Genomic DNA, 20,318 nt, shown 5'->3' on the forward strand with positions numbered 1-20,318 from the left:
TTAGCAACATAACTCAAAAAGTTATAGACGGATTTTGATTAAATTTTCAGGAAATGTCAGAAATGGCATAAGGAAGAACTGATTAGATTTGGGGAGTGATCAGGATCACCGTCTGGATCCAGGAATTTTTTAAAGGATTCTGTACTATTGGGAGATAGGGCTAATGGCGAAGGTCTGCGCTCTTTGAGTGCTTTTCTAGTTAGGACATGTAATTCAATGTTTAGCACATTCAGTGTATGATACTAGTAATGAGTTCTTAAAATCTGATACTATGCAAACACAAAAACTAGTACTGTTATAGAAGTATCTGACAAGATAGCACATTGCCTAATGAGGGCCTTTTGCAGTTAAAGGGATACTTCAACATTTTGGCAAATTCGCCCATTACTATATTCCTATAGTCTTAGTAATAGGTTTGTTTCCTTTAGTTATCGGTGCAAGCTGTTTCTAGATCTGGGGGGATGGATATACCAGCTGCACAGCTAATGCTATGGAAGCAGACGGAATTTTTTCTTTCCCTCTTAAAGAAATATGTGGTTTCCAGTGCACATGTGCTCTGTTATTTCTAAGACACTTTAGGGAAACTGGTTGTGTATTTGGTAATGGCTCTGTATGAGATTTCATGAATGGGACAGGAGACAGACTGGATGGCCTGTTCTTTGATCCTCCACATAACAAAGGCACCTACAAAGGCTTCCATATACTGCCTGTAGTATTGTTCTGCTGAGGAGGCTATAGCTCATAAAACCATTACCATTATCCCCACACAATACCTTTTCCAGCACCTACTTAAGACCTCAAATCACTAATGTATGTGACTATGCTGCTTGCCAGTTTGCATTTTGTCACCCTGTGATCCCATGAACTTCTAAGTATACAGCACAGCCCAGATTATCTGGCTAGTGGCCCCAGGGCAGGCATTTCCTATATGGGCCCCACCTTACTGTCATGGTCACCAATCTGCTTTGCACGCTGTGCAGCTATCCATTAAGGATATGTTTCTAAATATATTAGAGTATGTCAGTTTGCATGTCAAACTTGAATTTTGTAACTGAGTAAGTTTGGCATTTATGGCCACCTGGGGCCATGAGTAAGAATCCTGTACAGGATGATTTTAACCTGCAACACCCCAAATCGACTTGTGGGTGTACCCGGGAGGAAATGACCAACCCAGATACTGCTCATATCACATCATCCAAAATGCATATAAGTGACCACTCTTGTCACTACAGCATACGGGAGTGGCTTCATTGTATCACCAGGGTACCTTGCCTAAATGATCCCGCCCCTAGCTGTGAAGAAAGCTGCACAGGCTTGCAGCGGAGCCCATCGCAGTTGACTGTTTGAGCAGCCCACCCCTCTCTGCAGTATGCACGTTCGTCAGGGAATCCGCGAAGCGCTCACGTCCCAGCAGAGTACTCCACCGGCCAGAGACCATCTACCAAAGAGCCGAGGATAATAAAAGTGGATGTGGCAGGCGGACAGGAGGCGGAAAGCCCGGAGTGACCGGAGGAATACAGTATTAATACAGGAATACAGGCTGCCACTCTCCTCTGAACGTGGACAATCATGCATGTGCTCTTCTGGGGCTTGGGGTTCCTGCTATTCCCTGATTTCTTGAATGTAGTCGCATCTACGGGAAAATTGCTTTTAAACTCAAGCACAGGTAAAGTATGCCGCTATGACAACCCAAACATTTTTCTGTCAGGAAGTTATTTTCTCACACGGAGGGCAGAGAATGAATGAGTATTGAGTGCAGCCATGCACATGAGTTGCAGCGCTTTCTAAAGTTCACCATCTTCCACTTACAAAGCTTTTAAAAGCAACTTAAGGAAGAAAAAAAATAAGAAATAAGAATAGTAACCGATCGATAATCACGTCTGCACTTTAAGCTTTGTGCTGATACTGCTGGGCTTTATAATCCTTGTTTTTGTTGCTGTCCCTCTGCTTGTATTCCCCAGTAAAAGACGAGATCGGCGTTTATGAGATTGTAACACCGGTGCGGGTTAATGAAGCCGGTGACAAGTTTCCAACTAGTGTACACTTCAAGAGAAAAAGACGAAGTTTGGACGACAGCACCGGCAACACCACGGATCACTGGGCCTCGCCAAATATTCACTACAGGATATCTGCTTTTGGACAAAATTATCACCTCAATCTCACGCTGGATTCGGGATTTATCGCACCTCTTTACACTGTGACAGTACTTGGAGTACCCCGAGGAGATAACATAACGGATTTTGCAACAGATGGGGAGGTAGAAGAGGAGGAGGAGGAGGACACGGAGTTAAGGCACTGCTTCTATAAGGGACAAGTAAATGCACAAGCAGAACATGCCGCGGTCATCAGTTTGTGCTCCGGACTGGTGAGTTTTTACGCACGGTTAGACTGCATGTGATGACTTTACTACCGGACCGGGTGTTTTGCTTTTCCACCACTGGTATTAAGGGGCCATTATTGCTTATACAAGAAACCAAAAGCTGCCTTGGCATTGCCTTAGAAAAGTCAATTTTATATTTTGCAGTAAGTTTTCGTGCAAATTAGGCTACTTCTGTTTATCGTGGGAATATAAGCTCGAACACATTTTTGCACATTAAACTTAATTTTATTTTAAATATATGGATGGAAACACTTTTAAAGCACTTTTCAGATAAATTGGCTTAACCACACTTAATGGAAGCTGGGCTTGAAAGCAAGTTAAGAAAAATTAGTTAGAAACTAATATGCATACAAGATTTGATTTATAGTAAGAGTCCTGTTGTGTGACACTGCCACAGGCTAAAATCTCCCATGTGTTTCAACAATTATGGCTTGCTGTGGTCCCGGATTATTTGCCAATTCTCGAGTTCAGTGAAAACTCCTCCAAATCTTGCCTCCATGCCTCGTTCTCCCGGCTGTTGGTGACGTATTTACGCACGCTAGTACAACGGGAGTATGGGTGGTACTGACGTCATCACAAACTGGTCCCACTCTCCCACTCCCAGGCTTGCAGAACATCAGTTCAGGAGTGGAGCAGTGCACTCTTGAGTTTATACATAAAAACACAGTTAGATAATATAATTAAGGGCCGGATTTTTTCCCAGATGAAAGATCAATCAACACAGATATGAAGGCTCTGTTCAGCAGAGAGCTGTAAGGAGTTGAGATAACTTAACTGTTTATTCAGAACCTCTAAGGGCACATTTATTTTAAAATAGGCAATACCATTTGTGGCTGGAAGTTTACATTATTTCTCTGCATCATAAAATGTGAGATTATCTTTAGCTTTGTAAGTCCCATAAGTCAATCAGAGTCCTTCACAGCAGTAGAAAGAATCTCTCTCTGAGGGAAACTCAAGCTATAAGCTTCTCCTCATGCTCCATTGCTAACTCTGCAGGACAATAGTATATTTTCTTTGTATATTTAGTCATACTCTGTCATCATGAATTATTAATAAAACCCGTGCCTAGTTTGTATCACCCAACAGGCCTTTCAAATGTGCTTGAGTCGGCACTTTCCTTATCTGTGACATTATAGACCTCCAAGTCACGCAGTCTGACTGAACTGGCCAAATACTTATAACTAGGCTTTCAGCATGCTTGCCAAGAAGATTTAGCCCCACTCTTTTCCTGATAGTTATCACAGGTCTCCCTATTATTCCTTTCCTCCTGTTTTGAGACCAGTCTTACTTGCATGCAAATTCCCTCATTTCACCTTTTCTTTTAAAGCCCTCAGGTCTTGGCGTAGCTTTCTTTCTCTGGCTTATTTACAATAAGCCAAATTCCACTGTTGCTTGCCATTACTATACTTTTTTATGGGAAAAAAAGACTTAATTGCATTTCATGGTATGATGTATCATTGAATTGCAAAAGATATTGTTGAAATGTGCATTCCCCTTTTGTCTTGTCTACCTTTTCTCTCCAGCTTGGCACTTTCAGGTCTCCAGATGGGGAGTATTTTGTTGAGCCCCTACACAGCTATCAAGGAGAACACTATGAAGAGGAACACACAAAACCTCATATTGTATACAGGAAGAGTGCACCCAAGAAACAGTCATCTGAGGACAACTCAGCTTGTGACACTTCAGGTACTGTGTGTAACTTAAATGATTTACATGAATTTACTGAGAGAATCATTACTGTTATACACATTATGTAACTGGGTATTAAATTCAGATGAAATGCCTTTGCACATACAGTGGCTATATCAAACACACATGGATAGGAACCCTTGTAGGTTCAAACCAGCACACTCTTGCTTTTGAGCTTGGATCTGCCAGGGGCTTTAAGACAGTCTGTATGTGACTGAATCATGAGTGTGTAAGGGCTGCAAGTTCATGGTCTTGTACAGCACACATGTGAATCCCAGGTTAAATATCTGCTGTTTGTGTGTCCTAACCCTAACCTTTAAATTAGTGACTACAGGCACAATCATTATGCTACCCCCAAGTCCTTCACTTTTACTTTAAACAGAAACTGACGTCGTACTAACTTAGTTTATTAAGCCCCTAAATTGATGTCACCTGGTGCTGTAGAATAATTTCTAGTCCATTTGATCAAAATCCAATAAATGTGTTGAGGCTGTAAGAAGAAGAAAACAACCTTGCAGAGAAGCATTTTTTCTGAAATATTAGACACTTTGAGTGTTTAGTGTGTCTAATTTTTCCTAACATGATGAATATATGAAGATAAATTAGTGTTTCCAACACAAAGATAATACTTGGGTTGGCCAGGTATATATATACAGCAATCTAAATAAATTTGCTGACCATTTTTTGTTCTTTTTTTAACCCAAATCCGCAGACAAGAGAGGTGTCCATTGACATGTAACTGCAATATGAGGAGTGTCATTTCGTGTTATAACTTCACCTTTTTACGTCATCACTTTAGCATTTTTTTTCTGCAGTTGTGTGCTACCAATGCCATCTTGTACTCCTGCACTCAAGGATGATGTTGCAATGTGCCATCTTATCAACAATAAGACTGAAAGGTGTAGTTTGTAATATTAAGCTGCGTAGCTTTTAGTGTTAAACAACCTTAGACAACCTACAATATTGATACCTGGTCTTATCCAAATTGGTGTTGAGTCACCTGAAAATATAAAATAATTGATTTTTTATAAACTTAAAATAAGCTTTTATTCATACATAGTCCCCTCCACCAACTCCGCCATCCTTGATTTTTGCATCTTACATTTTTGCATCTTGCATGTTTCTACAGTACTACAGAAGGGACAAAATAGCAGATTCCCATTTTTAAAATTCCACTGACTGCCACAGTTACCACCAGAAGTAAGAAGCCTTACCTAGCATTTTACTGTTAGATGTTACTAATATTCCCCAATTTCACGCGCTACACCATTTATTCTCACTTGCAATAAAATATCGAGTGAAACGTTTCAAGAGGTGAGTGATGTTTTTTGAGCATCTGTATTTAACGTACCGGTGATGAATACTGTCAAAAGAGCAGACTCACAACTAATTAACCTATAAAGCCTATGTGGATGACGCCTCTGCCACCACTACCACCCGAGTACAGTCTCACTCTGTGGGAAACACTCTAAATAGTGAAGATATATTCATGGAAGATGGCATGAAGAAGTCTCTGAAAATAGAGTTGATTACTAAACCATCATATGCTGTTTTACATTCAGTGTACTATACTTTTTTTTGGCATGGCAGCATGATGGCACTAGGTCATTCAAATGATTCTTCTAGTTGTGGAGTGACAGGTAAAGCATAATGACCAAATCAAAGAGACAATACCGTGTGAAACTATGTCAGCTCGCATGCCATAGCCTGCACAGTGCTCAGCCTACAGCTGCAGCACAGTAGCGATGAAGCTCTCTGAGTCTCACACAGGAAAAATCATTTTGAAGTTCACCCTTGTATCTTCCCATCTCAGTTTACTGGCTGAACTTCCTGTTGACTCTCGTACTTCCTCTGCCTCTTTGATAAGAAAGTCGGGTAGACCCACTGCCATGAACACGTAGTGTAAATTGTATAATTATGTCATGCCAACTTGAAACTGTCAAATAATCTTAACTTTGAAAATAAATAAATCTGAAAGTATTTTCTCTTTGTTTGCTGGCCATGTTTGCTGGCAGATGTTTGGCTTGACTGTGTATGTAAATGTTTGTGTGTGTTTGCCTGTACTTTGTGATATATATGTGTGTGCATGTTTATGCTCTTCCTTTTTGGCTGGCACTGTATTGCAATATGTTTGTGTTCATGTGTGTGTGTGAGATCTTATAGCCTGAAGAAACGTAAATTTGACCCACTTTTGGGCCAGTATGTTTTGTCGTTTCTTAAACTTTTTTGTTAACTTTTAAGTTTTAAAGAAGATTAAATTGTTCCTTTAATCAGTCAAAAATCATGTAAACTAAAGTAAATCCAACACTATGCTGTAGTCCAGCTCAATGCTGGTGGTCCAGAAGGGTGATCTGCATGTGATAAAAAAAAATACTGGCATTCAGCAGTTTTGTTGCCATGTCATGATGGAAATCAGACCTAATTCCCCTCATTGTTGCGAAAAATTGCTGCCCAGTTGTTGAACTGCCTTCTTTTGGTTTGTGCACTGCAGTTTGTGCTCCATTGTTTTATGGCTGTGTGCCAGGTTTACCTAGCCTGAACTCTTTGCCCTCCTCCCCTCCTCTGAATGAGGAGGGAGAGAGAAATAAAAGGGATTCCAGGCAGCATTCATTTGTCAACCCACTCATTGAGCAACAATAAACAAAAGAGCAAAGGAGGCAGCAACATATTTTAACAATACCCATTTCCAGAAAACCAACTCACCTCATTCATCTCAATTTGAAAATTAGGATTTGGTTTTAAACATATTGTCAGTGTTGATGCATAAATATACCTTTCTCTTATGAAATCTGTTTACTGTCATTTCTGATATTTATGAATGTAAACATGCTCCTCTGACTTCTCTCTCTAGGACACAAACACAGACACAAGAGACACAAGCTTAAAAGAAAACCGGTGGCTGAAGTGACCATTGTGTCCAGTGCAGCCCCTGTGGTCAGTGCTGGGATCTTCAATGACTTGGAGTCGCTGAGTGCTGGCCTGGCCAGCGATCCTCTGCTCAGATCACAGGGCAGCAGTGCTAGCACTCGACCATCAAATGATAGCAGCGGTGACTCAGGACCTCACAGGAGATCAAAGCGCTTCCTCTCCTACCCGCGCTTCGTTGAAGTCATGCTGGTGGCCGACAGCAAAATGGTGGAGCATCACGGCAGCAATCTACAGCACTACATACTCACATTAATGTCTATCGTAAGTCCTCCTTTGTGGAATAGCTACAAGGCTGCTTGAAGGTGCGAGTGGAAAAAGCTGAGAAGTGGAAATGTGTGTCTGCATGCACTTATATGGTCAGAAAAGAAGCTTAACATGTAAATAATATGCATTAAGTGCATGTACCTGTTCTACTGTGCTATGTGCTGCTAGTCAGTTGTTAGCTTTTGGACGAGGGCCGTAGGAGGGAAAAGGGCAGCCTAGGGCAGGGGTAAACACCACTTTCAAACGGCCAGGGGGAAAAGAGGGCAGCTTGAGGTAGAGCCTTCCTGACAGCTTTGATGAATGTTAAAAATAAGCTCAGGTATGTCACATAGACTGCATACTCTCAGCCACTTCAAAAACCAGCTTCTGCAGGCGCCTGGGGCCGACGGTCCTCAGGGGGAGGCTGAGATGACCTATATTCAGTTCTTGGCAAAGGCTGCCTTCTCCACAGGGGCCCAAGCCATTATCAACTTGATCTTCCAATCAACCATATTACCCAGTACCTGCTTGAAAATACTAAACTGCTGTCCATGACAGAAGCGACATCCGCTCGGTTATATTTGTGTATTAACGGAAAGAGTATAAATCACTTTATTGAGTTGGCGTCTAGTTACAAATTTGATGTTAAATCCATGAAACAGAGGCATTTGATAACATTACTTTTGAGTTACACACTCGGGGATTTAATGCTTCAAGGATAAAGCTATGATACATCACATATAGAAACCTGTTTATAAACTTAAAACAAAAAGTGAGGCAATTTGTGTTTGGTACATTATTTCTTTGTTGTAACGATGCTTCTTGTTAATAAATCTTATACCTTTAGAAAGCCTGTTGATTACCCTTTTAAATGGTGCCACATTTGTAAGGATCATGCATTTGTGGGGTGAGCAGCAGAGCTGAGTATATGGGTTGCGCCAACTTGGCCTTCAGTTTGGAGATGGTACTAGGGTTCACTCCAAACAATGCCACAACTTGGTTTTGCAGAACACCAGCTTGAAGTTGCCCAACTGACGGGCCCTATCCAGATCAGTCAAACGTTGCATGCCAATTCTTGAGTCAGACATCTACTGACCACTGTAGCAGGGCCCATGCTCACAGGGGCAGCCTATCAGGCACCTGATTGGCAGCACCTGGGGGTACCAGAAGCTCAAAACAAGAGTCAGTAGCAACAGCAAAATAAGCTGTTTGGCATTGGCAGAGAAGATTTGGCACATTTTTCATGGGCACAACCCACATACTCAGCTCTGCTGCTCATCCCACAAATGCATGATTCTTACAAATGTGGCATCATTTAAAAGGGTAACAAACAGGGTTTCCAACGATATAAGATTTATTACCAAGAAGCATTGTTACAACAAAGAAATAATGTACCAAACACAAATTTCCTTACTTTTTGTTTTAAGTTTATTTCATTGCTCAGTGGTTCAAATCAGGTGTACATTTCCTTTCCATGCTGTGGAAATTCCAGTATGGTTCGATCTTTATTCAAGTGAATTCACTTTTATTGTGTGTTCTTTTACATCCAGAGATAAATCTGAAACTGTTAAAACTTGACAGGATATTTTGGATTAAAGCTTGTTTTTGTTTTTGTTTTTTTAAATTGACTTAGTTTAGACTTAGCCAGTGTATTAGTGTGTGAGGTGGGATAAGTTTATGAATGCGCTGCATCATGAAATGTATTCCTTATGGTGTTTTGAGTTCTTGCTGTTTCCTCATTCAGGTATCCTCCATCTACAAAGATCCCAGCATTGGCAACTTGATCAACATTGTGATTGTAAAGTTAGTTATAATAAACAACGAGCTGGTAAGCCCTCTTTGTTTGTATTTATCTCAATTCTTTGGCATTCACAGTAATAATGGCGTGTGTTATAAACTTATGCCTTTAATTGTTTCTTCTTGTATGCTTTTAGGAGGGTCCAGTCATTTCTTTTAATGCACAGACCACTTTAAAGAACTTCTGCATTTGGCAGCAGAGCCAGAACATCCTGGATGATAATCATCATTCACATCACGACACTGCCATCCTCATCACTAGGTACAAGAAATATAACGAGTTATCATGCACTTTAAAGTTTGCAGTAAAATGTTTTCGTATTGATAAACAAACAAATGTTCCTTCAACCAAATAACACTTTTAATATGTGTTACCAGAGCCATTGACTGGCCCATTAACTGTGTTTTTACCTTCAGGCAGGATATATGCAGAGCAAGGGATAAGTGTGACACCTTAGGTATGTGGATTTTTGTTGCTGTTGCTATAAGACTGTCATTCTTAAACTAATGCAGAAAGAAATTTGCAGCTGTTACTCAGCATACTAAAGAAGTGCCTTTTCCTCTTGCTTTGAAGGACTTGCAGAATTGGGTACTGTGTGTGATCCATACAGGAGCTGCAGCATAAGTGAGGACAATGGACTCAGCACTGCCTTCACCATTGCCCATGAACTTGGCCATGTGTAAGCACAGCATGTTTCCACTCATTGTTTACCTCAAGTACTGTCATCACTCCAAGCTGATGAGAGTTTTGGCTCCAGTGAGACATTGGTAGAGCTTCAGAGGTCCTTCTAGGAATCCAAACATGCCTTACTTGCAGATGGGGATCAAGGGATTCTTCAAATTTAGACTTCAACAGTCAGGCACTTCTTTTTGTTTTCCTTTGTAATTTCTGAGTCTCTGTGTGTTTTTCTAATCACATATCCTAATTTTGCCTGCCTTTCATTTTTAGAGGGATGAAAACAGAGCTGGCAAATTGGATTTTTTTTTTTTTTTTTTTTTTTAGAAATAAAGCAACCCTTCGGTAAACTCTGCAATGTCCAACACTCTGAGTCAGCCAGAGCTGGGGGAAAAGGAGGGTGAAGGGAGAGGGAGGGGGATCGACATCTACAGTGGAGACTGTTACGGACCTTAACGGCCCTCATCACCCTTTACAAATGCTCCCTCTAACCTCTAAACAAGAGGTGGGATTGTTCAATTCCATGTTTATCCGCGTCAAGTGGTGACAACATGCGTGGTGACTGATTAGCCTCAGAGCTCAGTGTAATATGGTACCTGTCAGGTGGGGAGCTCAAAAGGAGGACTGTGGTTAGTGTGGTGTTGTACCTGGTCACCACCAACCAGGATCTTATTATTCACCCTGCAGGGGCTTGAATGCTTCTCTTATGCTCACTGTGCTCTGATTTTCACATCTAAATTTTTCTGCTACGCCGGTTGCCCAGTGTTCATATAATTTAATATTGTGCTGGTTCCTTTCCAGACTCCCCACAGGCAGGCAATACAAATGCTCTGCATTATTTTCAACAACAACCCGAGTGGGTTTCCCACAGCCAGTCACAATGTGGCAGCAAAAATATAGAACTGTTGTTTAGATTTAAAACATGTGGCTAAGCAAATGAAACACTGAAGCACAAAAATTGCAATGCATTTTCATCCGCAGCCTTCCTTGGTTGGTTTTAGAAACACTAAATTAAAACTTTAAAGTTCCAGCCAGAAGCAATATAAATGAATTTATCACCATAATACTTGGGTTTGTTTATGTTTGTTTGAGCCAAAGAGTTTTCTTACATGGTCATGCATCTGTATGTCATAAACTAGAACCACCAGAAAAGACAAATTGTTATTTTTACATGTTGTACAGTAACCTTGATTTGTTATCTTCGCTCCTCAATTACAGGTTCAACATGCCTCATGATGACAGTAACAAGTGTAAAGAGGATGGCGTTAAGATTCAGCAACATGTGATGGCTCCCACACTAAACTACAACACAAACCCCTGGATGTGGTCCAAGTGTAGCAGGAAGTACATCACAGAGTTCCTCGAGTATGTCATTCTTTTTTCTTCCAAACTGTGTAAACATGTACACTGATTTGTATCTTTAAATGTTTTTTCTGCTGTTTAGGTGAATATTCTGCAATATGTCTCTTTCACTATAAACACACATGCAGAGTCAGTTCATGTTTGCAGTTTTTTCCTCTTTTTGGCAGCATCAGACACATTAGGATTATAAACAAATATTTTTTCATTAATTATTAGGGTTGTTGCACTCACCTCTTTTTAAAAGGCAACTTAACCCACTGAGAAAGATCAGGGAAGTCTTCCTGCAGGATGGTACTAATAGTTACAGGAAAGGGATTTACCAAGTTTAAGTGGAGTTCTCACCAAACTCCTGAAACACCGCCACTTTCTAAAAGTAGAAATAAACAGAAATCTTTATAGAAACTGAGCATCGTTAGTATATACGGTAGAGAAAAAAATGACCTCCCTGGCTGTACTGAGTGTGTTTTCTGTCTGTTTGTGTCTCTTGTTTTCCCCTTTTTTCTTTAAGTCATTTATTTTTATTTCTTAATAGCACAGGATATGGTGAATGCTTGCTTGATGAGCCCGTTTCTAGGCCATACAGTCTCTCGCAGCAGCTGCCAGGACGGATATACAATGTCAATAAACAGTGTGAATTGATATTTGGGCCAGGAACGCAGGTGTGCCCCTATATGGTGAGTGGAATTGGTGTGTTAATGTGAACTGTCATGTTGCACATGTGGTTATCTGAGAGAAGTATTTTGTGGTATGATTGTGTTCTACAGTGGTTCCAAGCTAAATTTGAAGCCTTTGGATCACACTATATTTAACAAATAGTTATTTCTGAGATGCAAATAAACACAATTTAATTTTAATCAGTATCTAACACTTCATTATGTTGACAACACTATAAAAAATGTCATTGAAGGAAATGTCGGATCAAGCCTAAAAAACCTCCATAAGATGTCAATCCAAGTATATTTACCTCTCTGGCTTTTAAAAGAATTTTTAAATAATGTGTGAGGAATAATAGCACTGTGGATTAGTTTTTATCACTTGATTTCTGCCAAGACAGAAATGACATATAGTGCTCTGGGTGACAACGCAAAACAAATAAAGTAAATGATAAGCTAATTCAAATTTACTTTGCAATCTAGTCTGCCTGCCAGTGTCCTTATATAATTTTTTTAAATTGAAGTTATTTAACCTCAAATTCCTGTGCTTTCTGTTTTCAGTTTGTGTTTTCAAAATTAAGCTAAGTTTTTTTGTATATTTCCATCTGTACATGTTTCTTAGACCCAGTGTAGGAGGCTGTGGTGCACCAGTCCTGAGGGAGCCCAAAGAGGCTGCAGGACTCAGCATATGCCCTGGGCAGATGGCACTGACTGCTCTCCAGGAAAGGTAAGTGTTAACAAATGAGTGAAAATGCTGACATGTTCTTGGAGTGAGCTGCTGTGTGTAGCTAGAGAAGCTAAAGAGAGAGAACTATAGAACTATGTTGTTTTTTTTTTTTTGTTAAGATAATGAGTCATGAATTGGGAATGGGGAGCTGATCTTTGTTTGTTTGAACACATTTTTAGAAACACATGAAGAGTTTTAACACTCTATTAGACTGCCACATCTCTGTCAATTCCTTTATGTTTTAGTAGTCATATGTTTCCGTTCTACAATCTGATAATGCTAACCACATTTCCTTTTTTATCCTCAGGGATTCATGATTAAATTCACAAACATTTCAACAGAGTACAAAATAACAAATCTAAAACTGACCAAAGAAACTTGTCATTATATGTCCAGTCTGGTGATCGAATGTAGCTAGCAAATAAACTTAGCAAAAAAAGTAAGGAAATTTGTATTTGGTAGATTATTTCTTTGCTGTAACAATGCTTCTTGGCAATAAATCTTAGACCGTTGGAAAGCCTGTGTATTACCCTTTTAAATGATGCCACATTTCGGTTCTGGGTCATTGCTCATGTGGTTGACTGGCCGGCTCGTAGGGCAGCTTTTATGTGTTTTATGTGTTTTTTGCGTTATCTGCTTTTCTTAGTTATATGCCCGTGATTGTCTGTCTGTGCACCCTGCCCACGGTGCTGTGTTCCTTTCTTCTTCTCGTCTATTTTAACCCGTTTTTGCCAGTTAGCGCCTGCCATTAGCCACTCTGCTAATGCTGCGACTCTGGACTTTGTTACTGGCTGTTTGTGGAATACCCCCCCCCATGGATATTCAAAGACCCGTGATGGCACTACTACTGCTGCTGCACTTTTTTCTGTTATAGAAAGTAGTGCCTACTGTATGGACCAGTCTCCTGTTTGGTCACCAGATCACCTACTCCAGAGACACCCTGCCACAGCTCGCCGGATACCCTCAGTGTTACACCACCACAGACTCGTTTCCTGAGGAAATTCTTCGCACGACCTCTGGCTAGTTATATCTTGAATTTGTAGTGTTTTTTTTCACATTTAAGTTGACAACATATGTTGAAACCTTTGAAAACAAAGAAGATGGATGGTCCAGGACACCTTTGAGAGAAAGAACGGGAAATTTCCATCAAGAAAAACCCCAAAAAAGGTGAAAAGAAGACCTCAGTCTCAACTACAACTCCTGGCTAGCTTAAAAGCTAACAACAACTGCCAGTAACTGCAACAGAACACTGCCTGATCAACAGGAGACTACTGAATACTACCTACTGAGGAAGCATGGGGTGGCGTGTATGAATGCAGTGGCCTGGCACTCCATCACTAGCAGCAAAACAAAGCTCTACACTTACACCAGAACTGACAACTGCCCACGGAGTTTACATCTTTCCTGATTGAGATTATCCGGAGAACAGGGTGCTTGGAGACTGACAGGAGGAGGACGTGGAGTAGCACAACACCTACAGCCAGGTGGGGAGAAAGCAGAGATGGCATTGTACAAGAAGGCAAAAGCGGGCCAAACAAGCCGGGCTGCAGACTAGGCTAAGAGCAGCCCCACACAAATCTGTTGTACTGAGCATCTTTCTCCCTCGCCAGCAGGATGGATGATGTGAGGCTGCGGATTTCTAACCACTGCTTGGACCACTATGTTTGCTGCTACAGAGGAGACTGCCAAGCTTAATTTCGTTGCATTTTTGTAATGACAATAAACAACTATCTCTATCTCTCTGGCTATCATGACGACGCTACACATAACCACAAGGTAACCAGGAAAGAAAGTAAAAAGGTGGAATCAGAGTCAGACTAAAGAGGGAGACATGTAAACAAAGACCACTCCCCCGTTATTCTCGCAAATGTGTGCTCACTCCGTAATAAACTGGACGAGCTACAGGCCAACGTTAACCACCTACATGAATACAGGACTGCCTTGATTCTAGCTTTTACTGAAATGTGGTTAAGTAAGAATGAAAGGGATAACATGCCGCGTATTGATGGCTTTGGCACCCCTCTCGGGACAGTGAGCTGACCGGCAAACAACATGGTGGCGGTGTTTGTCTTTATGTAAACACTCGCTGGTGCTCGACTGTGACAGTGAGAGAAGAACTGTGCAATAGCAACAGCAAAATAAGCTGTTTGGCATGGCAGAGAAGATTTGGCACATTTTTCATGGGTGCAACCCATATACTCAGCTCTGCTGCTCATCCCACAAATGCATGTTCCTTACAAATGTGGCACCATTTAAAAGGGTAATAAACAGGCTTTCCAGCGGTGTAAGATTTATTACCAAGAAGCATTGTTACAACAAAGAAATAATGTACCAAACACAAATTTCCTTACTTTTTGTGCTAAATTTGTTTAGGTGGGATAAAGTCATACATGATACATACTTAGCAGCCTTAGTGGAGCTTTCCTACTTACCCCTTCCTTCCTGCCAATAAGACTGAGGAAAGATCAAAGCATACAAAGTCAAATGCACATACACACACACACACATGTTGTCGCATTTCATGTTTACACCAACCTCTAATCCCATGCCATGTCAGAGCATACCACACTAAGTGCTTTTGTTTGAGTCTGTTTGCTGAAGAGTGTAAGATTATCCTTCTGTTATGAGCTGAGATATATTTATTGACTGTGTGCGTGACATTTACTTGTCTTCTCAAGGCAGACCCAGTCGTGAAAGTCTTTTTCAGCTCCTCTATTTTTTATGTGTTTCTCAGTATAATTTCTCCCAGATTAGCATCAAAGCGCAGGAGAGCAGATAGATGTGTTGCCAGCTCTATGGATAAGATTTCATATGCTCGCTCTGACTTTTTCTCTCCTTTTTTGACTCTTTCTCTTTCTCATGCTTATCTCCTTCACCCGCTCATCCCTCTTCTCTCTTACCCTCATTCTCTACATTTATCTGACTCCTTTGTCTTCTGTTGTAGCACTGCAAACATGGCCTGTGTATAGCCAAAGAGCATGACGCCACACCTGTGGAGGGGGCATGGGGAGTTTGGAGTCCCTTTGGTACCTGTTCGCGAACATGCGGCGGGGGAATCAAGATTGCCGTGCGTGAATGCAACCGACCCGTGTGAGCAGTTCCTCCCTTTGTAGTCATTCATGTCTAGTGGACCTTGTCTCCATCATAGCTACCAAAGTCAATGTTGCATAGATAAAGCCCCCTTAAGGAAATACTTTCCATAGCTAGTGTTCATCAAGAAAGACCGTCTGATCGCAGATCTTTCAGAGTTGTTTCCTGGTTTAAAACAAAAAAGAGGTCACTGAGTTTCCTCGAAAGTCTGCTTTCATCCTGCTTTCACTGACAGAGAGAAACAATGATGTGTCTGAAGATGGAAAACATTTCCTCTGACATAATGTAGTTGACAGTTGGATCTAAAGGAGAACAGAGAAATGAATTTATGTTTTAATCTGAAGGGGGGAAAAAAATTAGTATCTGGGTGTGCTGTTTAAAATTACAAATTAGACCATGCTTGGCTGATTCACCTCCCTAATCTTGTCTCCAGGCCCAGGAATGGAGGAATGTATTGTGTTGGACGCAGGATGAAGTTTCGATCCTGTAACTCTGAGCCGTGCTCCAGGCAGAAGAAAGACTTCAGGGAGGAGCAATGTGCAGCTTTTGATGGCAGGCACTTTAACATCAACGGTCTACCTCCTAATGTGCGCTGGGTACCCAAGTACAGCGGAAGTAAGAATCTTTCTCCTATTTTTCAACTTGTTTCACTGGTGCATGATACATATAATTTAAGTTTGACACTGACATGTTTTATTGTGTGACTTTGTCTCTTTTTTACCTTTTCTGACAGTCCTGATGAAAGACAGGTGTAAGCTGTTCTGCAGGGTGGCTGGAAGCACAGCCTACTATCAGCTCAGGGACAGGGTCATTGATGGCACACCATGTGGACCTGATACCAACGACATCTGTGTCCAGGGCCTGTGCAGGGTGAGTCTCCTAATTTGTTTATCTTACATTTTTGGTGTTAAATGCACTTCAGAGCTAATTTTATTGTAAAACTCTAGCTTTTAACATGACCTCTCTCGGATAATGTCTGTGTGGAGTTGTGTAATAATTTCCAAACGTTTTAATCCTTTTTTTTTTCAGTAAGATTTTCATCCTTTTCTAAGCCAGACTGTTTGTTTTTTTTAACCTTTGACAGATAGAGTTTGTGTTTGACAGCTTGATTACTAACATACCATGCACATCAATATGCTTCTTGAAAGATGTTGTGGGCTGCTCTGTGTACTCTCTGAACCACACACTGTGTTTTGGTTGGATTGAGGTTGCCTTCCATGCCTCAGCAAGTGAATTTTCAATCATGCTGTTGAATAAAACTAAGTTTTCATCCTTTATTAGGGGAATCAAAGGTATCTACCGCCAGCTAATTACTAGCAGGGCAGATCGTGCTATTTCCAGTGTGTTTATTTGAAGGAAATTATTTTCACATGCTTGTCGATGATGTGGATAAAATCAATAAGTTCTTGTGTAACCACTTCACAGGTCACTGGGTTCTCTTATGATCTTTATTTCATCCACAAAGAAAAAGTTATGGACATGTAAGAATAGATTCATCTTGTATAGCATATTGCAGTATTTACTTTGTTAAACTCAAATCAAAGAGCAGTTTTTCGAGAGCGGCAGCTGGGGTCTGGAAAAGAGATTTGACTTGGACTCACGTGCAAAAGACTTGAGACTTGACTCGGACTAGTGATTTGGGACTCATGCACAATCTTCGGTTTTTCATTTGTTCATCATGATCTCCTGGATAGTACATGCTTTGAATTCCTCAGGTATAACGATGCAGTGGTCTAAGACTGGATGTCAGAAGCAGATTATAGAACGCTCATTACAACCATAGGAGACTTGAGACTTGACTTGGACTTGAGCTAAACGACTTGAGACTTATAAAAAAAATGCTAAGCACTGAGTAGCTATTGAGGAGTTGTACAGTAAAGTTTGATATTTCCTTAATGTGCAGTAACAACAACAATATGGATATCTAACCAGGCTGTTCAAATGAACTCATACCTTTATAGAGAAATCCAAAGCAGGATTTACAGTGTTAATTAGAGTCATGGAGAGTTAAACTTAACTTTAAAAGTGTTTATATTGGTCCACAATACATATGGTTAAACTACACTCTTGAATGTATTAAATAATTTACACCATGACAGAGTTGCAGTTACTTTGGTTCTCCTTTAAGAACAAAACAGGGAGTCAAACTCATGGTAAGGCAATGCATACTGATGAAGAATATGCTGCTGCACACTTTTGGAACAACTAAAGTCACAGACAGGAACTCAAACACGGTTGATAACTTCATGTATGGTGTAAATGTGTCTCACATCAAAAACATCAGCAATCCACCAGAAACATGACCAAAGGAATCCCAAGCAGGGATCATCATACAACAGGCAACATCCAAATACAACAACACACAGAAAACGCATCTAAACACTCTGCCCAAGGGCATGATGGGGAACTCATCTCCAATGATGGGGATTTCAAAATCTACCCAAAAAATTACGAGTACCAAGAAACAATGTATCAATTACAGTGATTTAAGTAAATAAGTTGCAAATGTAATATGTTCTGTGTCGTATAATATTTCTTTCCCCATTACTACTGCAACCGCATATGATGTTCTTTAATTGCTTCTTTCTTTTCCTATATTATACCTCCAGCAAGCAGGCTGTGACCATGTATTGAACTCTAAAGCCAGAAGGGACAAGTGTGGTGTGTGTGGAGGTGACAATTCTTCCTGCAAAACTGTGGCAGGCACCTTCAACATTGTCCGCTATGGTTAGTTACTGCTTTTTTGTTATGACATTTTCATTTCACTCTTTTCAAGTTTGAATAATACGAAATGAGGGCTGTCATCATTAATGCATTAATCATGATTAATTCAATTCATGATTAGTATATATTATTTCACATCCTGATTAATCACAGGCTTTGTTGTATTCTTCAGTGCACTCTGCCTTAACTTGCACAACATCTCCCTGAACCACAGTGATTTAAAATAAGTACACCAGTGTGCCTGAAAGTCTCATTTTACTTCAAAAACTCACAGAGCTCAGAGGACCAGTCAGTTTTATCAGTTGTTTTCTTTTTTGCTTTCCAGTCCATTACAAGTTCCTTTTTCTCTGGTTAAGATCATGTCATATTCTTCAGTTTTCCCAAAGGTCATTAATTTCTTTCGAAATAAAAGCAGGTCTGTATCCAGATAAGAAGTTAATTACCTTTAGTTTAAGACATTACAAAGTCAAAATGAAACAAAAATGGTTTTAAATCCAAAATAGTGGAATTTCAAAACATGACCATAAAAGGAGATTAATTATGATCAGCTGTGGAAACTCAATTGCGATTAAATACTTTCACTGTACGACAGCCCTAAAAATAATGTTTATGTGCTCTAGTGTCTTAACTATAGGCATAGAACTCACTTTACTAATAATATAAACCCATCACTCATAACATTTGCAGGTTATAATGAAGTTGTGCGGATACCCAATGGTGCTACAAATATCGATGTGCGTCAACACAGCTATTCAGGGAAACCAGATGATGACAACTACCTCGGTAAGACATCAAGGAATTGAGGAGTTTACTGTTTTCTAACAGTTTTACTGTTTTACTATATTCTGTATGCACCAGGTTCAGGTTTTCCCTTCAGCCCCTACTGGTGTGTTTCTGCATCCTTGTCTCTGTGAATGAACCCATTCAGCTTTTAGTATAGATACTGCAAAGTGTTATGTGGAAGTTGGCAGAAAGTGTGCACACCAACATTTTAATGAGCCATAAGATATGTGGCTGCCATTCCAGCAAAGTCAGTGTGTATCATGTGTGTTTTAGCAGGTGTGTATTTTCTTTTGTTTTGTAAATGTGTGACGTTCTGTACCATATGCCTATCTGTCAGTCTGGATATCACTGCTGTACACTAATAGCTGCTTTGTCAGCTATTAGTCTACATGTTGGCAAGAGCATGCTTACACTTGAGCTCACAAAGCCCTTTGGCTACCATTCCATCAAGGTCAACATGTGTGTGTCTGCAGGTGGAGAGTGTGTACCTGCACATTTCTGTTGTTGTTGTGTTTCTACATTTGCCTGTTTCCTTGATAATACTGCATGTTAAGCTGTGTGTAAGGGCAAAGTCATAAGGGACACAAAGTAGAGATGATTTAGAAGAAGAAAGAGCCACTCACTACAGTCATATTAGTGTGATGTGTGAAATGGCGAGGAAAGTAAAGGCAGGAAATTAGCTCCATAATGGCATTAGGGTGAACAAGTGCAGCAGACTGGCTGTAGAACAGAATGGGACACCCCTAGATGGGATTTGTTGGGGAATAGGGATTTTTTACCCTTATGATCTCTGTTTCCTATAGAACATGCCTAATGAAATGTTAGAATCCCTAATGTTAAGCAACTCTGTCAAAGAGAAACTGCTATATTATTCACGTATTCTAGTCAATGTCATAAGAATAGTAATCCAAACATATATTGTTGTATGTTGTAGTACTCCCTGTTTAACTGGGATCAATCATAGTGACTGCTGACTTCTGTGTCCCTGCAGCCATATCAAATAGCCGTGGAGAGTTCCTGCTTAATGGAGAGTTTGTGGTCAGCATGTTCAAAAGGGAAATCAAAGTGGGAAATGCCGTCATAGAGTACAGTGGCTCTGACCATGTCATTGAGAGGATCAACTGTACTGAGCGCATTGAGGAGGAGATCATTGTCCAGGTAAGCTGTCCTCAGTTAAGGCTGGTTTGAAATGCCATGCAGAAGGTGAGAGGCTGAACTGGCTTTAAAAGCAGTGGTATGACTGGATCTTTTGTGATTTATATAAGA

The 20,318-nt window shown here is 40.4% G+C and overlaps 1 protein-coding gene across 1 annotated transcript in view; it reads left to right on the plus strand.

Moving 5' to 3' along the window:
* Positions 1-1,353: 1,353 nt before the first annotated feature.
* LOC121507148 (A disintegrin and metalloproteinase with thrombospondin motifs 9-like) overlaps positions 1,354-20,318 on the plus strand; it is a 59,448-nt gene continuing 40,483 nt past the window's right edge. Inside the window, exons 1-17 of the mRNA XM_041783330.1 lie at positions 1,354-1,666; positions 1,962-2,365; positions 3,904-4,066; positions 6,921-7,258; positions 8,985-9,068; positions 9,175-9,299; positions 9,455-9,495; positions 9,612-9,717; positions 10,932-11,078; positions 11,608-11,749; positions 12,351-12,455; positions 15,400-15,545; positions 15,979-16,160; positions 16,279-16,415; positions 18,155-18,272; positions 18,957-19,052; positions 20,044-20,210. Coding sequence (XP_041639264.1) covers positions 1,570-1,666; positions 1,962-2,365; positions 3,904-4,066; positions 6,921-7,258; positions 8,985-9,068; positions 9,175-9,299; positions 9,455-9,495; positions 9,612-9,717; positions 10,932-11,078; positions 11,608-11,749; positions 12,351-12,455; positions 15,400-15,545; positions 15,979-16,160; positions 16,279-16,415; positions 18,155-18,272; positions 18,957-19,052; positions 20,044-20,210 — 2,598 coding nt within the window. The 5' untranslated portion in view covers positions 1,354-1,569. The remainder of the gene's footprint in view (positions 1,667-1,961; positions 2,366-3,903; positions 4,067-6,920; positions 7,259-8,984; positions 9,069-9,174; positions 9,300-9,454; positions 9,496-9,611; positions 9,718-10,931; positions 11,079-11,607; positions 11,750-12,350; positions 12,456-15,399; positions 15,546-15,978; positions 16,161-16,278; positions 16,416-18,154; positions 18,273-18,956; positions 19,053-20,043; positions 20,211-20,318) is intronic.

Source organism: Cheilinus undulatus, linkage group 3 (assembly GCF_018320785.1).
Source record: "Cheilinus undulatus linkage group 3, ASM1832078v1, whole genome shotgun sequence".
In the NCBI taxonomy this organism is placed as follows: domain Eukaryota; kingdom Metazoa; phylum Chordata; class Actinopteri; order Labriformes; family Labridae; genus Cheilinus; species Cheilinus undulatus.